Genomic DNA, 18,440 nt, shown 5'->3' on the forward strand with positions numbered 1-18,440 from the left:
AACATGGGGAACTAAGGAGTATGATTCTCCGTTAAAAACGTTCTTCCCGCTGCCTGTAAAACGTGTACCAGGTACCATGTTATTCCGAAATAAATGCTGTATTTTCTCTGCAGAAAAGATTTAAATTCTTAACACTCAACAGTTTCCTGTAAAGCCCCTAGTACATCCGCCCATGTGTTGTCATGGTGACAGCGGTATGCGTCCGACTCGCTCGCTACCGTGAACAGTCTGTGCTGTTATTATTATTTATATTTATCAGTAGTATTTGTATTGACAGGATGAGTTCTCCGTGGCCCAGGGAGCAGCAACTGAGGTTATCCACAGTTTTGATGGACTGTGTAGAGCAACTGACTGCTTTGGGAAGAATCATGCTCCACTCAGGCAGGGCATGTCCTGCAGCCGGACCCCCCAGCGAGGTCTCCACTGCAGCAGTCTACGCAGTTATATGGTTTACAGTGTGTGTGTGTGTGAGCGAGAGATGTGTTCGTAAGGCTGGGCAGCACTATCTTTTCCTACTGCATTCCTTTAGCATCAAAGAAGCAAAGACTTTTTTCATTCTTGCTCTGCCCACAAGACTGGGAAGATTGCAGTAGCTCATATATGAGTGAATGAGAGTAGAAAATACCACAGTATGCACGGTGGTGGTATTCATCCATCTTTATGCTGCAGCGGGCAAAATGCAGAGTGTATTATGATCCGAGTGTACACTATTAACTTCCTCTCTTTGCTGTCGCACGCTGAAGCCCGTGACTCCCTGTCTGTCTGGGTCTTCTGTCGCTCTCAGATTGTCACAGTGGATGTAGGGGAGATGCAGGTGCAGGTGAAGGTTCTGTGCCCGGCTGAGGGCGAAGGGGCCAAGCCGAAGGATTGTCCTCCCTCACCTGAAAAGCTAGTCAAGGTGCAGCGTGACAGGTGGGTAGTGGGTGAAGTACACCTGCCAGCACTCAGTGTTGGCAAAAACATATAACAGCACGCTTAATTCAAACTGTTACCGTAGCGTGTCTGCGGAATCCCTAGGCAATTTGTGGCTCAGGTGATCAGCGATGTGGCAGAGGAGCTGCGGGAATCTGGAACATTCCACACGCTGCTAGAGACTGTGGGAAGAGAGAGGAAGAAGGCAGCTCACCTTCAGGACCTCATCCGCAGGTCAGGCTCTGTGCAGGCTGTCCCCCAAAAAGCTGGAAAATAATGCTTTTGCAACATGCATAGGATTTCACAGTTCACAGGTCATGACCCTGAATGTTGCAGGGAGGAGGAAGGCAGGGGCAAGATGAAAGCCCTTCAGAGACAATTGCTGGACATCCGCAAGGAGAAAGCACTGGAACTGCAGGTGACTGGGTTCCAGGCAGCACTGCCTTACACACCTGTACCAATGCATATCTGAGGTCTGCACCTCCAGCTGCAGAAGGGGTTTCATACACACACACACTTTGACATGAAAGTTTCCTCATGTGATGGTAAAGTGTTTTCTCCCTTCTCCAGAAGCGAGAGGAGATGATCGCGCATTTGAAGGACCAGCTGCAACAGATGAAGGCTAAGACGACCCTGGAGAAGAAGTATGTGAAAAACAGCTCGGAGCTGATGGTGTATCAGGGGCAAAAGTTCAACGCACACAAGGAAAAGCAGCTGGAGGATGATATTAAGGTTGTGTTTCAGTGTCACTGTGGATCTACTGTGCAGTGAGCTCCAATATGTTCTCCTCGAGTAGGAGAAGCTGGATCTCGCCTGACAGTCAATTACACTGCAGTATGGGACGTACTCCTGGACTGTGGTTACACTCACTGATCAACCAGTGAAAACAGGATATCATATGGATATAACAGCCAGTTGCTGTCCAGGAAGCCCATGCTGTGTCAGTCTCCTAAATCAGAACCTCTCTTCTGCCACCAGCACCTCCAAGAAAAGATAAAAGAGGAGAAGCGAGTCCACAAGGAGATGGAGGGCTTTCTGAAGGAGCACCAGACAGTGAGTAACTGGAATTCAGTGAAGGTCCAGGTCAAATCAGAGTCAATTTTAAGACTAATAAAAGAAGCTTCATGAGATATTTCTGTCCAGCAGACAGCGTGTGATGGTTGTTCTCTTTCAGCAACTGGTACAGAAGCTGGAGATGTGGATGGAACGCTATGACACTGAGACGGACATCAAGCAGAAAGAGCTCAACAGTCTGAAGACCAATAAGGCCAACAATCTGGCGTATTTTCAGGAGCTATGTAAGACGGTGAGCGTGCGCACACACACAATACACAAATGTGTGTACTAGGGCCTTGCCTCCATGTAAACAAACTGCTTCTGTGTTTCAGTACCAGGAGAGCGAACAGGTGGTGATCACTGACCGGCTAGAGAAGGAGGAACAGCGCAGGTTGCAGGAGAAGGAGGAGCGGGAGAGAAAGGCCGCTGTGAAGGTCTGAGAATCTGAGTGCTCGTCCTGCTGTGTGTATATGTGCGCTCATGCACACGTTTGTAAATGTGAGGAGTGCTGCCCCCTAACCTCACCACCACCTTCTCATTCCAAGTTACTGTGTTTGCTCCTGCACCCAGATCCAGGCATGGTGGCGGGGTACCTGTGTGCGTCAAGGCCTGGGGCCCTACGGTAAGGGCACCAAGGGCCCCAAGGGCAGCAAGGGCAGCAAGGACAAGAAGACCAAGGAGGCTAAAAAGGAAAAGAAGAAATGAGCAGATGACTCTTTCTCAAGTGCAGGAACAGAATGTCGATCGCACACACACACAGACGAAATGAATGAGACAAGTTTATTAAAGGATTTTTAAAATAAACAAGCATCATTTCACAATATACTTTTAAAAAATTTTACCCAAAACCAAGTACAATGTGTGTGTGTGACTTTGTGACACCCGTTGATAAAGGTGTGAAAGTGGAGAGGTCGTGTTCAGGCTGCCCAAGGACACGTGTGTTTGGAATGTGCCTGTACTGAACGCGCAGAGTGACACCGCATTAAGGTCATTGTGTGTGGTTTAAAAAAGCAAAACAAACTCTAAACCATAACAACTAATAATCAGGTGGTCATTACCTTCCCTTTTCAAACTTGAAGTCTGTAAAAAGTGAAGTGTTTTACATGTATACAGACATACATATATGTTCTATAGTGTTGGCACAAATGAGAGGGAGTATCACACCTGTGTCTTGGGGGGCGGGGGGTTCAGCCTGCTGTTCCACATGTGGACCCACAGACGGTGCCCCCTGGACAGCAGGAGTGGGATCAATCTTCCTCTCAAATGGCACAAAAATACCTCCTCCTCCCGGTGAGATCATGCGAGATACCAACTGCTCCTACAAGTTGTGATATGTTGGGCTTATAAAAGAGGCCACACCCACTCACACCTGCAGGGCCCTGACCTACCTTAGGTCAGAACTAGATGCACTTTTGGACAGTAGTGTTTCTTTGCCTGTCCAAACCTCCACACAGTAACACCCCAAATTACCCACTGGCTGCCCCCTAAAACACTAGCTAGACAAGGTGAGGGATCCAGTATTCACCCCAGAGCTTTATTTTTCACCCTGGAAGTTTTTGTTTTCCTTTCAACTGCCAGATAGTCTATTATATATTAATATTAGAGCACCAACTATTGTGCTTTCACTTTGTGCAAAGTATCTGTCATCCTGTTCAACACTAGGTTAAAAAAAAAAAACGAACCACTGCCTGCTGAAGACCTGCCTCATGCTCACCTGCGAGAATCTACCTGCTTAATAAAGTAAAAATGTAGTGTTTTTTTATACTAATATTACAGAAAACATGTCAAGTGCTTTGCCAAAAGCCCTTCAGGGACCCCTAGAGTCCTCAACTGCATAACTATTTGATATAATAATAGCTTAATTTGCTCACATTATGGACCTCAATGTTGAGTAAGTCTGTCGTCCAGAGGGGCACCCTGTTGCGCCGCCTCAAGTCCAGGAACGCAAAGTTCACCTTAGAAACAAGTTCAAAATAAAGAGCTATAGCTGATGTAGCCTTTCCAGGCAGGGTTGGACCCACACAACTCATTTGTTAAATTAATGAAACCAGGAAGGGCTCAGCTACTCTGACCACAGGTTGACCTGTCGTGACACAGAACCGCAAATGCATTATGCCCGACAAAGGGGCACAGCAGGAACCATGGCGACCACTGACCTCCGACAGTGAATGTGTCAGTTTTCTGATGAGCTTAGATATTTAAAAACAATCCCAGAAAGAGTTTAATAAAAAAAATAAAAAACCTTCCACCCTTTGCCTCTTCGTTCTCCACCTGCTCCTAAAGACAGTCCGATCTGTCTGCTGGCGACTGTTAAGCTCCGCCCAGTGCCCATATTGATTGGCAGGCTCCGCCCACAGTCTGGTGGCAGCTTCCTGCTGGTACAAAATTGACTGCTTTTCTCCCTCTCCCCTTATCTCAATTTGAACCACAGGAGCCCTTTGGGGAATCCGGGGCTGAGGACAGCGCCCCTCTGGTGAGCTGGCAAGGAGAAGCTGGAGTCTTGTCTGGTCCTGGGGTAAAGGGGGCGGGTACTGAAGGAATAGGACATAAGAATTTTCTGGGATTTTCCATTCGTGCATCTGTCCTACATGGCGTAGGTGCCGACCGGTGGGACAGAGGGGTGCTTCGGCGGGGCCAGCTCCAGCAGTGCCTGCACCGTCCCAGCCACCTGGGGCAAGCCCCGTTCCTCCAGGATGTGGAGGGGCAGGCAGAGTGAGGCCTGATGGGAAATGAAGGCATGGCCAAAAAAAGCCATGGAAAAGAGATGTGGTTGGGGGAGAAAATTAAAAAGAAGGCAGGTCAGTGGATGAAAACATGGCAACAGTGACAAAACCATATTAATGAAATAAAAGCAAAAGAACCAAAACAGGACTCAAAACTATGATGGAAAAACAAGGCTAATGACACAGAGGTGGTGTGAACGGAAGAAAAGAAAGAAGCTCGCTGTGAGCCAACTAGAAGGAACAGAGAGGAACAGCAGCAAACAGCCCACCCTATCAGTAATGTGTGTACTGTGCGAGCCCTAGCCACACGTGTGTCCAGTTTTTATGGTGCACGTGTCCCTGTGGACGTGTGCATGATTCTCGCGGCAGGTTGGGAACATGGGGGAGTCGAAGAGACAAACCCAAGGAACAGCCGTCAGGACAGAACAAGGTTTTGTCTTTATTACCAAAGAACAAGCTCATTCAGATCAGTGTTACTCCAGAAAGATGGATGACACACACACATGGAGAGAAGGTTTGAGAGGGAATAGAAGTCATTCTGCTCTGTGTGGGGTAGTTGTCGTTCACCCTGCCTGTCTTTCTGTGTTCATCTGTTCCTCTGTATGTTCTCCCTGCCCCTCCCATCTTGCCTCATCCCAGCCCTCCGTCTATGTGTCTCACATGCTCTTCTCACACTCTACAGCATGTCAAGTTCTAATTTAGGATGGACACAGGCTTCGTGTCCATTAACGTTCAGGTCCTTTCACACAATGGAAACATGGTCGGAAAACACCCAGAAAGGATCATCCGCTGCGTGTGTGTGGGTGGGTGGCACCTGTTTGGGTGCTCCGTCAGGTAGGTGCTGATGTCAATACGCTTGCTCAGGTGACCGAGCAGGGTCGGAGTGTGCTTGTCTATGTGGCATGGCTCGGCTTTAGGTTCACAGCTGGTCCACGTGTGCCATGTGTACGGTGCAGCTGTGGTAAGGCACAGAAAGGGCCCCACTGGGGGCCGGGAAATCTCCCATGGCTCTCGGGTGTAGTGACTAACAACAGAGGAGGACTGCCGTCAGAGATCGCCGCACCATCCTTTCACTCACACCAAAGATGAGCTCATGCAGCCGAACTGCTCCCTTTAAGGCAAACTGTTTTCCACCATAAACTCTGACTTCCTCACAGCCCTGAATATCCCTTAGGGGCGGAGCTTAACACACACGTCCCATACAGCAGGAAACTGGGGGAAGGTGGTGGTTTTGAGGGGGGACTGGTTTTGCACAAGCAGCTCATAGGCAGGGCACCAGGTGGCAGTAGAGAGCACAGAGCAAAGACATAACAGAAAGGTAGAAGAGGGCAAATCCAGCAAGGTGGTTGGAGGTTGGGGGCACAAGGGGCGGAGCCAGGGAGAGTAAGGCCTCCATGGTCCTATAAACACGCATTCCCTCTGCCCCCACAACTTCTGTCACAGAACACAAGCACTCCTGCCAAGGAGAGTATGAAGGAGTGAGGGATGGTGGAATTGTGGCAGGAACATGACAAAGGATGGAAAGAAAAAGGAGTGAAAAGAAGAGAAAAGAAGACTGTTAGTAGCAGACAGAGACCAAGCTGAGGTTAATCAGGATCATCAGTGTGTGAGTTGCTCTTGGCTACAGGTTAATTAGCTCTGTTCAATCTGTGTGAGTTTGTGAACGGGGCTACAACCCAGTGCCTGACTGCTCTGCCTCACCTGCGGAACGCCCATTTTGCGACATGCCTCCAGGAAGTTCTCCACGTTTCGCCGACACTTGGCCATGGTCAGCTTGGGCTGCAGTGACGTTTTCCACACAATAATTAATATACACATGACACATTCCTTCTACAGAACCTGTACATCTGTTTGGAAGAAAGAGGGGCCTCACCACAGCAGGCGACGGAACGTGAATGCTGGGCACGGATCGCGGTCGCACGTGATTGGCCAGGTGGCAGAGCACAACTCCGTCTGTCAGAGCTGCACCCAAGTCACTGGGCAGAGACACCTTTAGCCGCGACTCGATATTCTGCACACAGAAACAGGGGTCACATGTGAGTGCCTGCCATGCCCGATAGGTAGCGAATTGTCCATTAGAGGGGACGGTGCAGAGAGCACAGCGTAAGTAGTGTGGCAATGCCACAGGAGTGATGGAGGATGGAGTGCCTGCTGAAACTCTTACCTTGCGCAGCTGCTCCACCAGCTCCAACTCTGCTCCCACAGGGCTCTGGGGCTCAGAGAGGTGGGTTTCTTCAGCTTTGGTCTGTGAGGTGCCACACTCTGGAAGGAGGGCAGAGAACAGGGAGAGAGGCGTTTTACACACAAATGCACATGCATGTACACATACACAAAGAGTGGACACACAGTGCTGACAAACACATGCCTTTAGGAACACTGGGGCATGGCCAACAATCACAGCCTACCTCTCTTCCTCTCCTCTCTCTGGCTTAGGCGAAATAAGAAGCTTTCAGGTCGAGGGGCGGTGCCCCGGCAGGAGGTTGGGGCAGCAGGGCCAGGGTAGGAAGGTGATTGGAGGGCTGTGGAGGAGATGTGTGCAAGATGGAGGTGGGGGTGGTGGGGTTTGGGTGCAAGTGCCAGAGAGTGAGGAGAAAGGGGTGACAGACACACATGCACAGACAGACACATGGAGCAAAAAGCCTGGTTCCATGTACACACGTTTTCTATCATGTGAAGAACAATGACATGTAACAGAGTGTGATCCAGTGTAATACAGAATAGGGATGTGTAACATGGTAAAGTGTTAAAGAATGTAAAAGAAGCTTAGTAAAGGGCAATCAGTATCAGAAGGTACTAAAATTTAGGAAAGGATACTTAGGTACACTGGCTCATTGCATTATGAGCTAATGCAAATTTTCTGAGATGAAAATCGCCCAATGTATTTACTTGAATTCTCTCACTTATGTTTTAAAAATAGTATTAATAGTAGGCCAAATCTGACACATTTACCTTTCAAGGAAAATAAAAGAACACCAAAACAGTAGGGTTATGGGAGCATTTCAACTGAACTTGATCACAGCTCTTAAATGGCATGTCTTATGCTCCTAAGCATTGGTGATCAATTACAAGCAGGGAAGCACTGCACATGTCTATACCATTAATGAAAAATCAACATTAAACAGGGGTTTGTAGAGAATGTAGTTTTTCAGATAAAAATCTAAAAACTAAGTACAGAATATCAGAGCTGTTCTGGACACTTTTAAAACCAGGCTTACTACCCTTATGTTCAAGATCAATAAGAATAAAACACTTGCATGCTCACTTTTTACTATGGCCCTCCCTATTCCCCTCATTTCTTTTGCACCATTATTTCCTTTATTTCATTTTATTCTGCTGTTCTTAAGGGGCATGATGACATGGAAGGGTTTCGTGCCCCAAAGAATCTTTGCTTTGGACTTGGCCATGGCTTTAAATCTAACTGAGGAGTCTGCATGTTCTCCCCATATTCATGTGGGTTTTCTCCAGGTGCCCTGGGTTCCTCTTACAGTTCATAGACATATTTCAGGGAAACTGGTGACAGGTGTGTATGCGTGAAAGAATATATGTCTGCTTAGAGGTGGAGTGACATACTATGCTACATATTCCCTGCCTCACATCCAGCGATTGCAGGACCAAATCAGCCCTGCACTACAAGTGGTTACTGAAAATGAACAGACTGATTTTATTAGTATTTCTTGAATTTCTGTAAATTTTCCGTAATTCCCAAACTTCCGTTTTATTGTCGTAATTTTCTAAACGTAGTTATTTTATTCTCCTCATATCGTTGGAAAGCTTAATTGCTGTTAGGTATTGGAAATCACATTAGATGTTCATTGTAATTTATTACACTACGTTCAGGTTAATGAATGAAAGTCAAAACACTTCAGAATAAAATCTTTTGAGTAGTTTTAATTTATTATATCTACCTAAGGTTCTAGAACCCAACTAATGCATAAATGCTGAAATGTTTGTTAATCTTTTGATTGTGACAGTGGTAAAGTGATTCTGGATGTACAAAAAAAAGATACAAATAGACTTCTGGTCCCAATGGCACGATGGGAAGCCAGCATATAGGAGCACAGGAACGTGTAATACAAGGTGTAAGAAAATGTAAAGTATAGTGAATTGCACTAAGTATAGAGAACAGTAAGTAGTGAGAACTTGAAGACACTGACACAACACACTAGCAGCAGCACAGCCTCACCTGTTGGGGAGAGGGGAGAGCGCTCCTCACCCAGCTACCAGAAGGGTGTATGGTGGGATTGGCCATTGAAAAGAGAGAGAAAGAGAAACAATGACATATAGTTCATTAAAATACTAGCCATTTAATACGTGACCGGCATGACAGCAAACTCATCTGTCACAAACACACACGAAAAGGGTGCAGCTGACAGCTGGACAAGGGGACTGCTCTTCCCACCTGCCGGAAGCAAACAGGAAATGCAGTACCTGGGATAGACACAGAGTGGCGCCAGGGAGTTCAGCAGCCTGAGACAGCCATGGAAGGAAAAAACGGTGTTTTAGAGAAGTGAAAAGATGGCAAGGGAGCAGAGAAAGATGGGATAAATAAGCCTATTTGTAATAACTAAACTTAAAAAAGATCAAAAGATGAAACAGGACAACTGTGTTCTTGAGCATGCTCTGTAATGTGTGTAATCACTTGTATGTTCATGCAGTTGGATATGTCATTGCATGCATGAGTCTGTGTTCCTGAGCCAGCATTCTCGCCACATGCACACACAGTGTATGGACATGTCGGTGACGCGTGTGTTCCATCTGCAGTGAGGACACTGCCCATCAGTCACCTGCTTGTGAGAACCTGGCCTCCGCTTTATAGTGTTGGTGTCAGTGTCTATCTCAAAGACAAGCCGGGGCCAGTGGTCCGGCTGGTGCGGCATGGGGGGGGAGGCAGAGCAGAGCAGAAGAAAAGCTTTCAGCTTCAGCAAGCACGAGACAGAGCAGCAGAGCAGGAGGACAGTTTGAACAGTTCAGGTACAAAAGGCTAAAAAGAACAGGGCAACTATGCAGAAGACACAAGGAGCTTGAAGCAAGTCCTGGAGCTGGGGCCTCGGAGCAGAGGATCATGGGAAAGATGTAATGTACGGTATAAGTGTTATACTGCTGAGTGTGACAGAGGTCTGTGGTGGATTGAAGAAAACAGTGCTAAGAAACAGAACAGCAGCAGAACTGCTCCACCGTCAACGGTCTCCAGTCCTGACCTTTCACCTCCCCAATGGGGAACACAGACAAACAGGAGCGCTGGGCTGAGTTTCTGAATGCATTGCTCAAGAGATGATCTTCAGTCTCTAACACACACACACACACACGAATGTGCAAGTCAGGGGTGTCCAACGTGCTGCCTGAGGCCAAAGAGCAGCCTGTCATTTCGAGTAATGCAGTCTGCAAGAAATTTAGTAAAATATACACTATTCTTACTGTAAATTCAATGTAATCACAGAGTTAGAGAGACACACACTTGAACAGACCATGCCTAAAAAGCATACAGTAAAATAATTGACATGACTTGTGGTCCTCCCACCATCTCACAATAGTGACCGTGGCCCATGAACAAAAAAGGTTGGACACCCCTGGTATAAGTAGTCTCATCAGGATGAGGTTTAGAAGCGACCCATACAAAAATCAAAGGAAAAAAAAGACAGCCGTATGAGAGGAGGTCATGTAGACACACATTATTAGAGGATCAGAGGCGTTAGAGAACCGTTGAGGGAAATTTTCTTCCAGCATTACTGGAGTCACACTCACTCCATGCCGATGGGCTCTTACCATGAAGAGGGCGGAGTCATCCGTGTGAGTGGAACGTCGGGAAGGACACGTGTTCTGGGGGGAGGGGTAGACAACTCACATGGGGGGGCCAAGAGGGCAACCCTGGGGCTGTTACCTCAATACGAGCCACTTGTGACAGTGGATCAGGTGAGCAGGGACAATGGGCGGGGGGGGTTCAGCACATCCTGCAGACACATCCCTGCACCAACCCCAGTGGGACAGGACACTCACCTCGCTATCTGTTGGACTCAATTTCGTAGGACTCTGAGCTGCTTTGTGCTGCAAGAAACCAACAAACTCCATCAGAAACAGTAGTAGCTCAACTCACAGGCGGGGGGGGGGGGTACAATAGCTGACCCCTGACCTTGGTGCAGGTGGAGACGACCTCCCTCTGCACACGCACTCTCTGTCGCTCCTCCTCATAGCGCTGGGCTGCCAGTTGCGCCTCCCTCCTCATGCTCTCAACGGCACTCCCCGACCCCACAGGCTCGTCCGCACAGAGCTGTGGAGCAGAGGGAGAGCACACCTCGAACCTGGAGCCATGCGCAAACTGAGCGACAAAACAGCTGCCCAAGTGATAGTAAAATATGGAGAACACACAAATACAAGTAATGTGGTAAGAAAGGTCAAGCGAAGGTCATGTCATTTCCTTGATTTTCGGCTGTGCACCACACAGGAAGGACACGCATGCAGTCAGACAGCTCACTGTGGACCTATAAGTCACAGCGACTGAAGGTCACTGGACACCACAGAGATGCTCTGTATAAGGATGAGTCGCCTATGAGAGGTGCACGATGGTCAAGTTGTTCTCAGCAGAAGCGGACCACACTGCAGCAGGTCAGATGTGACAAGTGGACAAGCCAGCGTGTGCCGGTCTCTTCCATTTGATTTGCATTAAAGCTCCTGTGTGGTGGTGTGTGTTGCACCGCCTGGACAAACATCTGCAAGGTACAGAGTCTCCATGGTTTGCACTTTACTGACTGGTTTCACCACAACGTTTAGTAGCTTCGGTAAAAGATTTGCATGTAGAAAAGGGTAAAACTGTCATAAAGAAGGAGCACTTATACACAGAATCGTCACCTGTCCGTGAGCAGCAGCAGAGGGAGACTGAGGTGAACTCACACCATCTAACACGTTCCTGTACAGGAGAAAAGCAGAAAGCGGGAATTAGACATCACACTGACGGTTTCCTGTGTTTGTCATTTACGTCACACAGGAAACAGCTGCACTTTCAGCAGTAAGGGGTCTGTGTGTGTGTACCTGCTTTGGAGAGCACTGTGTCGACGTGACTCTTCTGTCCGTCCTTCCCGGGAGAAACTGGATTTGGCTGGTGAACCCTGTGAGCAACAAGAAGTCTTAGCTACACACACAGTGCACTTGTACATCCACTGCAGAGCTGCATCCTATCAAGCTGCAAGCCAAAACTCACATCCACTCATCTTCTAAGGGTTTTACACTGGCACCTTCCCCGCCAGGGCCCATCGCCAATGTAATCACCCACCTCCCTGCCAATGCGTCGCTCAATGTAGGCCATAAACTGGGAGCTCAGGCTGACTGACTCCGCCCCTCTGCGTCGTGGCTCCTCCTCCTCCTCCCCGGTGCAGCTGTCAATGTAATCGATCTGCTCAAGCTCTGCTTCCACTGTGAATGAAGCGGTGACATGGTGTGAGAAAGACTTGACTGCAGGTAAATGAACACACACACACGCATTTGCACACATCAACTCACACGTGCCATTGAGAGCCCCTGGGCGACCCTCCTCCCTCTCCTTCTCCCTTCGCTGTCGCTGCTGCTTCGTGATCTCGGCCACCCGCAGTGGGAGGTCCACCAGCTCCTCTGTGGGCTTCAGGACACAGTAACAAAGGAATGACTGTCAAAATCAGGTGAAACAGAACAGTGGGTGAAGTTGGGTGTTTGAGTTTGTACAAAACCCGTGAGCAACAGACCAAAGGCTCCACCTCCTCCTCACCTCGTTACCAGACCACCGCTTATCCCCACTGTCCACACTATTAAAGCCAGAGTCCAGCGCCCCATATGGTCGTCCAGGGTACAGCTCCTCAACACTGAAGGAAAAGGGGGTGTTAGGACCACGCAGAGAGCACCCCCCCCCCCCGACAAACGCACACCAGGAAACAAAGGACATGCACAATGATAGACTGAGGCACATCTAAACTCTGTGCAAACATACTTGATTGTCTTCCTTGTGTGCAAGAGGAAACTTCTCAATAATACAGTGGAATCTCTTCTCCTGCTATTGCAGCAGCACTGAACATCCAGACACACAGATTCTATCACCTCCCACCATCTGTACCTCCTCAGCTGTTCCTCACAGACACACAGCTGTCAGTAGAGCACTGTGGGTGCGGTGGAAAGCGGGGGTGTGTGTGTGTTCCATGTAACAGCATTTCTGTATCCACAATCTGTGCATTCCTCAAAGTGTCCAAAGAACCCTGCTGTTGCGTGTGTGTGTGCGTGCGTGCGTGTTGACGCGTTCCCCAACTCACCAGGATCCGAAGGCCAGTGCTCTCCTGTCAAAGTCTGGCAAGTCAGATGCTGCTGTCTTGCAGGCCTCCATGTTCAGGTACTTGAAGATGTGGATCTTGCCCTTAATACAGATCTAAGGCACAAGGATGATCAGCTCTCTCATCCCAGCAGCCCACGGTGCAGCAGGACAAGTGGTGCCCACAGGAGCACACATGACACAACTTACACTGCCGGGTGCAGCAAGGACACAGATACAGTACGTTACCTGTGCAGGTGGGCTCTGCAGCGGATTGTTGTCCAGCACGATGCTCTGAAGGTGTCGCAGATTGCGGTAACACACAGGGATCGATGTCACCTTGTTACACGAGAAGTCTAGACGTACCAGCGGCAACTCTGCGAGCTCTGTGTCCACAGGGCACAAAAATAATTCCAAAGGATGTCAATGTCACGAATCAGCATCAAAAAAAGAGGCAAACAGTCTGCCAAGAGCAGAGGATGAGTCTTCTCAGGACACGCAATTCAGGAGGGGGGGGCGGGCAATCAGATCACAACACACACAGTGGCACAGCGGTGTTACCTGGAGGTAGCCGGACCAGGTTGTTCCTGCGGATGTTGAGGTCGCGCAGCGCCTCCAGCTGGCCAACCTGGGGTGGCAGCACCTGAATCTCATTACAGCTCACATCCTGCAAAAAAGAGATGTCGCAGGGTTAGGGTGGGTGCCGAAACGTCAGCAAAAAAGTAAACATTTCACATAAACCCACAAACTGAACTGTAGCAGAGGTATATGACCACAGTGACGTTTATCCACTGGCATTTAGTTCACAAATAAGACAAACCTCATGGAATCATAACAGAGGATTTTGGACCAACTTAGGCAGCAGTTATGAAATCGGAGGAGAATTGGGCCTGACAGATGGGTTTTGAGGCCCTTCTTAAACGCTGCCAAAGACTCAGCAGTTCTGAGGGACACAGGGAGCTCATTCCACCAGGCTGGGGCCTAGTGAGTGGGACCACCAAGTGAAGGTGGAGTGTAAGACAATGCAACTGACCAGTTCCGTTAGTTGCCGCAGCTGGCCAATCTCCTCAGGCAGAGACAGCAGCTTGTTGTTGCAGGCAATGAGGACCTTGAGAGGGAGACTGCAGACTGGAGCTGGCAGGGTGGACAGCTGGTTCCGGCTGTAACAGAGGGGGCGGGGTGGGTTCAGAAGAACAATGCAGGAGAACACTGACTCGTGGGTGTGTGTGTGTGCCCGCCTGTGTCTGTAAGAGGTACCTGATATTGAGGTACGTCAGTGCCTGCAGGTGTACCAGGCCCTCGGGCAGAGAGCGCAGGCAGTTCTGGTGCAGGTTCAGGCTTTCGAGGGACACGAAGGTACACACCTCCACTGGGAGCTCCGGCAGCCGGTTGCGGGACAAGTCTGTACAGATGGCATCAGGAGCGTCACTTCACTAACCAGGGGCCATGTGCAGAACGCAGAGAGCGCTGTGCTTTTCACACACACTTCTCCACCAGCAGAACGCTCAAGTGGAAACCCACAGTGCCTCTGAAGAACGCTTTTCACTTCACCTCAGCATGCGTGCATGCACACACACATCTATTAATATCACAGGCTCACAGCCCTCCCCTGGTGACACACACGGACAGTAAAGTGCAGCGAGTGTTCTGTGCTGCAGTGTAGCCGGATACAGAGACATGTCTTCCCCTCATGGAGCAGCATGGCACCCTCACACTGTCATACACCTGCTGCGCTGCACCAAGCGTATGTTTACGCAGTACTCAAGTCTGTGTTTCCCGAATCCAGCCTTCACGGGGGAAGAGCATACCCCAACCTGCCTGAGAGCGGCACGCAAAGCCGGTCCTACAAAGCCTTGCTGACACTAGTATGACAGCATGTTCCAATTCTTCACGGCACAGAAACTGCAACAATTTCACCACTGCCTAGAGCAGAACAAAAACACACTCCACGCTGTAGATAGTGTCACACACCCTGTGAGAGTCCCTTCGAGAACAGAGACCCGCAGTTTAATAAATTTGTGTTTGTACCCATATGACGAGTGTGTATTTGGGCAGAACCACGCAATCCCCGCCCGTCAGGTGTGAGATAGTGAGTGCAGTGACAATTCCCTTGTGAGAGACACTCTTGATGGCTGACACAGCATATCACAGCACTAAGCAAGCTCACCACCCCTGGGTGTCTCGCAGGGACGTTCAAAACAAGCATACACGACTGTGTGTGTGTGTGTGTGTGTGTGAGAGAGAGGAAGTTCTTCTTTCCACCAAGAATACCTTTTTCTGCGCAGTTCCCCAGCAAATGCCTTCCAGCACACACTTCCCACACTGACACACCTCTAACCTGTGAGCTGCTAACCAGTTCACCAGAGGTCAGTTCAAACCGTGCCCCGTCCTCCCTCGTAACACACACACACTGACTGCTTAGAGTGGTGCAGGGACAGGAGACACAACCCTTAACTTGGAGTGGACGACACAGACAATGGACAATTTCTGCTATAGCTGGACATTTAGTTGTGTGACACTTTTCTCCAAAGCGAGCCTTACACTAATTGACCCATTTACATCTGGGTAACTTTACTGGAGCAATTCAGGGTAAGTACTGTGGCTCAAGGGTACTACAACAGGAGGTGGGATTCAAACTTATGACCTTTGGGTCCAAAGGAAGTAACTATAAGCACTTTACTACCAGCTGTCCCAAACAGACCTAACTGAACGGCAGGGAACAGAAATGCCTGCTGAGACACGAACATGAAACGGTGCAGAGCAGTGCCAATGTTCAGTGCGCGCACAGTTACTGGAGGTGTGTGTGAAAGCCTGTTCTGTACCTTCCGCTAATAACCAGCGTCCACAGCAGTGCTGGAGACAAAGGCCCTCGGTGATGCAACCTGTGTGTGTATTTAACTAGTGCACGAGTGTGTGTGTGCTGGGGAGATCAATCCCTGCCTGAATCACTGTCCCCTCCATCCGCCCTCCTCAGATACACACACACACACACACACAGAGCGAGTGTTCAAAGACAACACAGACAGAAAGAAGTTTAAGCGCCCAAAAGGCCACGAGATGAGACCACACACACACACACAGGGCAGGCGGAACCGAAGAGGAACCAGAGGAAAAGAATACACTATTTTACTATATTTCCACTCTGTTACAGTAATAAAACTGTGTGTGTCAGTAATGCGAGTTTTATCGCCACAATTTAAAATTTTTCGTGTTTTACACTGTGTTGTAGGGAATTGTTTACCACGCTTTGAGTCTGTCTTCCTTGTTAGCGCGTCAGAAACACACACACTGACACACAGAAAAATTCCCTGGACCTGCAGAGCTGACAGGGAATTCCGGAGCTCCTCACACCCGCGCGGTTTTTACACTCGTACGTTTCAACAACTACTTTTTCCCGTGTTGAGGGGCCTGAGCTCACACTCCTCTCGCTCTCCGCTGTGTGGCCTCTCTGCTCTCCGCTCCCAGACCGGTGGCCTCTTTCCCTCCCTCACTGGTCCCGCGCGACTCCTCTTCCTCCCTCCTTCCCTCCGGCCGCTCGCGACCACATACCGGCGCGAGTCGTATCCGTCAGGTCGTGGTTGACCGCGCTCCTCGGGAATTCCTTCAGCTTCCTGCCGCTCAGGTTCAGGCAGCCGTTGGCCGCCGCCTCCTCCAGCGCCCGATCCAGGGAGCGGTTCCAGGAGGCGGGCCCGGCGGCTGCCCCTAACCCGTTACCGGGGGCTCCCGCCGCACCCCCGCCGCCCACCGTAAAGGTGGATCCGGGACCGTCCGCCGACAGCAACAACGCGGCCGCCATTACACAGTTCACTCCCAGCGTCTCCGTCCTCTGCGCAGCGGACCGACTGGGCTGCGCGCATGCGCCCTAGCCACGGCTCCCGTCGGAATCGATGGACAGAGGAGGGGTGCGGCTGGGCACTGCCCGCGCGCGCCGCACATGCGCGTCGGGTCGAGGAGGCGTGGCGTCGGATGAGAACAAGGCGAGCGCGTGGCAAGTTCAGAAGGGAGAGATTCGTTTGTCAGGACTGAAAATGTTATTTTCACTAAAAAACTGGATCGTAACACAACTAAAGAAGAGGAATTAAAGCAGTTCAAACTGAGTATAAAGTAAAATATATCATCCTCTAAATTACTTTTTACAGCAATGATCAGACGTCAACAGTTACATAACACACATTTAACAAACAGAAATTCCTCCTACAAATGGAATAAATTTGAATTACGGCCGCGACCCTCCTTTCGACTAGTATATGAGGGAAAGTGGGTGAGCAAGTCAGTGGTCATACAGTAATTAGCACAAATACAAACTGAAACGCTGACACAGTGTAAGGACTGGTGATAAACTCAAATTCCCACAATGCAATGCACACTGTCCTGCCTCGTGCCTGAAGCCCTGTTGGTTATAAAATCAAGGCAGAAGGAATATCGGGAAGAACATACACGGCTCTTTCAATGCACGTAAATAATGCACCGGCCAAAACAATTCATTAAGATGTTTATTATTATAGATGTTACTTAATTTTGTACGGACGAACCGAACACATGTTTTAAAAAAAGGTTATAATAAACACAAAACATCATGGAGTGATGAATTGCATTGAACAACCAGCAACATCTACGAAATAAACAGATTAAAAGAATTCCGTAATACTCCCTCCCCTAGGAATCTCATTACACAATATGCTTTCCCTAGCTGGTGACCTGAGATTTCCTTTAATGTGTAATTACATGAAGAAAAAAAAATCCCAGTCAAACTGCCCAGTTTCTGTAAACTGACCCTCTGAGCCTTACAAACATGACTTCTTTCCGCATTATTGTTCCATTATCTGGAACAATAGAAGTATTTTTCTATAAAAACAAATCAATGTTTTTTTGAAAACTGGGTGGCAAAAAATGACATTTTGTTTATAAGCCAACTCTTTACTGCGAGTAGACATGTGTTGAGCTACGATGAACTGCTGAAAAAGTACAAAAAACCTCTAATCTTTAATGCCAGCCCTTCAGGTATTACCGTGCTATTGAGAAGCCAACAGTCTTCCGCAACCCCTGACACAACAGATATAGACCTCTGGAGCCCTGCTGTGGGGCAAATATGCTTCTCACCCAGTCTTCACAAGAGATTTCAAAGCAATTAGGGCTTTTTTTCCAAAGAGTTATTGGCTATTGTTAGAGTGTCAAGTGTGGTCTCATACTGGAAATGATTTGTCGATGATATCCCTTGGGAAAAGATATGGATTTCACCCCGAGTACCTTTAGATGAATAACGTTGCTTTTATATTAATTCACAGCTCACACTTTTAACCCAAAGCAATGAGTAACCGATTTACATATCAGGATAATTTTTTATTGAAGGAATTCAGAGTCATACTGTAACCTTGCTGAGTCAAAGGTACTGCAGCGGTAGGTGGGATTTGAACTTGCTGTTTACTCTAAGTTCTACACTGACTATGAGCTGCCCCTAGGGAAATAAGATTTATTTGTTAGTTTTT

General features: G+C 48.7%; 2 protein-coding genes across 3 annotated transcripts; one reads left to right on the forward strand and one right to left on the reverse strand.

Moving 5' to 3' along the window:
- Positions 1–185: 185 nt before the first annotated feature.
- drc9 (dynein regulatory complex subunit 9) lies at positions 186–2,729 on the forward strand. 2 transcript variants are annotated; one of them, XM_018748846.2, is made up of 9 exons: positions 186–416; positions 785–912; positions 1,018–1,146; positions 1,249–1,330; positions 1,483–1,644; positions 1,891–1,965; positions 2,087–2,218; positions 2,301–2,402; positions 2,539–2,729. In XM_018748846.2, the coding sequence occupies exons 1-9, from the start codon at positions 279–281 to the stop codon at positions 2,671–2,673; spliced, it is 1,083 nt and encodes a 360-aa protein (XP_018604362.1). In that variant the 5' UTR covers positions 186–278; the 3' UTR covers positions 2,674–2,729. The 2 variants fall into 2 exon arrangements, with proteins under 2 accessions (XP_018604362.1, XP_018604361.1); XM_018748845.2 differs by having other exon boundaries at positions 344–912.
- A 2,143-nt stretch (positions 2,730–4,872) lies between these two features.
- lrch3 (leucine-rich repeats and calponin homology (CH) domain containing 3) lies at positions 4,873–16,805 on the reverse strand. The gene is made up of 22 exons (XM_018748479.2): positions 16,504–16,805; positions 14,212–14,356; positions 13,988–14,114; positions 13,516–13,621; positions 13,204–13,340; positions 12,959–13,071; positions 12,424–12,517; positions 12,183–12,297; positions 11,956–12,095; positions 11,715–11,791; positions 11,535–11,592; positions 10,819–10,956; positions 10,686–10,733; positions 10,455–10,508; positions 9,476–9,556; positions 9,120–9,158; positions 8,875–8,908; positions 7,097–7,210; positions 6,856–6,953; positions 6,565–6,702; positions 6,393–6,470; positions 4,873–6,147 (listed from the first exon to the last, which is right to left on the reverse strand). The coding sequence occupies exons 1-22, from the start codon at positions 16,748–16,750 to the stop codon at positions 5,953–5,955; spliced, it is 2,376 nt and encodes a 791-aa protein (XP_018603995.2). The 5' UTR covers positions 16,751–16,805; the 3' UTR covers positions 4,873–5,952.
- Between the last annotated feature and the right edge of the window lie 1,635 nt (positions 16,806–18,440).

This window comes from Scleropages formosus, chromosome 10, assembly GCF_900964775.1.
Source record: "Scleropages formosus chromosome 10, fSclFor1.1, whole genome shotgun sequence".
In the NCBI taxonomy this organism is placed as follows: Eukaryota; Metazoa; Chordata; class Actinopteri; order Osteoglossiformes; family Osteoglossidae; genus Scleropages; species Scleropages formosus.

Bases quoted from the DNA above. Each gene is read 5' to 3' on its own strand.
- drc9 (XM_018748845.2), top strand. From the start codon at position 632: ATGCACGGTGGTGGTATTCATCCATCTTTATGCTGCAGCGGGCAAAAT. The intron at 1,966-2,086 runs GTGAGTAACTGG...GTTCTCTTTCAG, and splicing joins TTCTGAAGGAGCACCAGACA to CAACTGGTACAGAAGCTGGA. The intron at 2,403-2,538 runs GTCTGAGAATCT...TCCTGCACCCAG, and splicing joins AGAGAAAGGCCGCTGTGAAG to ATCCAGGCATGGTGGCGGGG.
- lrch3 (XM_018748479.2), bottom strand. From the start codon at position 16,750: ATGGCGGCCGCGTTGTTGCTGTCGGCGGACGGTCCCGGATCCACCTTT. The intron at 13,341-13,515 runs GTAACACCGCTG...CTGTGGACACAG, and splicing joins CCTGGTCCGGCTACCTCCAG to AGCTCGCAGAGTTGCCGCTG. The intron at 12,518-12,958 runs GTGAGTTGGGGA...CTTTTCCTTCAG, and splicing joins GCACTGGCCTTCGGATCCTG to TGTTGAGGAGCTGTACCCTG.